Source organism: Macrobrachium nipponense, chromosome 26, assembly GCF_015104395.2.
Source record: "Macrobrachium nipponense isolate FS-2020 chromosome 26, ASM1510439v2, whole genome shotgun sequence".
In the NCBI taxonomy this organism is placed as follows: Eukaryota; Metazoa; Arthropoda; class Malacostraca; order Decapoda; family Palaemonidae; genus Macrobrachium; species Macrobrachium nipponense.
Window position 1 is genome coordinate 19,407,196 of NC_087215.1, and position 1,700 is coordinate 19,408,895.

General features: G+C 36.7%; 1 protein-coding gene across 1 annotated transcript in view; it reads right to left on the bottom strand.

Annotated features, from left to right (window-relative positions):
- Positions 1 to 489: 489 nt before the first annotated feature.
- LOC135200034 (cuticle protein AMP4-like) overlaps positions 490 to 1,700 on the bottom strand; it is a 6,444-nt gene continuing 5,233 nt past the window's right edge. Inside the window, exon 3 of the mRNA XM_064228268.1 lies at positions 490 to 1,309. Coding sequence (XP_064084338.1) covers positions 1,213 to 1,309 — 97 coding nt within the window. The 3' untranslated portion in view covers positions 490 to 1,212. The remainder of the gene's footprint in view (positions 1,310 to 1,700) is intronic.

The window sequence follows — 1,700 nt, forward strand, 5'->3', positions numbered from 1 at the left end:
TATATATAATATATATATATATATTATATATATATATATATATAAAACCATGATTCTGGTGTCATAGTATCAATGTGATAGTGACTATAGTGTTTTTCTAATCCTTGCCTAGGGAAATAGCTTACTGCTTTTACATACGTACATAAATACATATATACACACCATTATATATATATATATATATATATATATATAATATATATATAATATATATATATATATATATACATATACATACATACGGTAATTAATCATTAACACATCTGAAGAACTACTGTTACAGCAGGAAAACATAAAAATGACAAAATACAATCGTTCATTTTATTGTGATTCTCCATCTTCGTGAGGTCACAAATAGGAAATATGACCACAATGTATATAATCAGTGTATTACAAACGAATGTAATGTTATCAATTTAATAACACATAAAGGATCGCTGCCTAAATATCCATCATAACACTCCAGGTGAATCAAGAAAAAAACGACAATTTTGGTATTATTTGTTTATTTGCATCAAAAGCTTTATTAACAATTCTAGACGGAGGAACTAAAGTCTGACGCCGCATGACAGAGAGAGAGAAGATAATTTGATATGTTGCCCCCAAAGACGCCATCTTGTGTTCGTGTGTCTCGGTGTAACATGTCAAAGAGAATATTTATAAAATGTTTATGCATGTTCGAAGTGAAGTGTTCTTATGAAGCCGATTGGTGGGATGAATGTTTGAATGGATTCACGTGTTTCCGCTGGAATTAAATACTTGTTTTTTGTGTAGCTTAAACCTAGAGGTAAGAGAAACAGCAAGAGAGAAACAGAAGAAAGACGACCGAATCGAAAAGCCATAAAAGACAAGATGACGAAATAGAGAATAAGAAGGAGAATGTGAACACGATGCAGACGTCAGTGGCTTTGAAATTCATCCGCCTATACTGAACACCACCAGGGCGAGCCTGAAGAATCCTTGAGTGTGCCTGTGCGTGTGTGTGTGTGCGCGTGTGTCTGCGTCCGCATGTCCTCTGGGATATCATGGTGCCGTTGAGGGATGTCCTACGCCATGTTCTTCTTCTAGAGAGACGACCTCATCTGGAGTCATTTTTCATAAACCGATCTGGAGGGGTTGTGGATTGGGCGGGGGAAGGGGAGGGTTTGTTTACGTGTCTCGAGAGGGACGGGTCGGAGTGGGAGAGTTGTTAGCCTGTGTGTGTTTGTGTTTTTACTTCCTGCTGGCGACGAATTTGGTGGATGGTTTGTATCCGTTCTCATCGGCGACGTAGGTCACTTCAAGGAACTGGTTGTTGCCCAGGGGGAATCTGGAGAAGGGAGAGAGAGAGAGAGAGAGAGTGAGGGTGAGTGATGTGAAAGGAGAGATTCACTGAATCCGTGGTTAAAAAATAAATCAATTAGTTTTTGTTTTATTGATACACCTTTAAAAATCATGACGTTGGTGGTTACATGGATAAAATTACACATTTAAATATATGTAAATATAAGTATATATTACAATTACATGATTTACTGGGCACAGTTGTTACAAAGCAAGTAAGACGAACAAATGCTCATAATTATATACATATTAACATCTTGGCAGACGACCGACATCAAAACATGGCAAAACAAAACCGTAGACTTTTCAATTGCCTTCGCATCCCAGTATACAGAAAAATTAACATTTTGATAAATCTGGGATACGACAGAAAAAGG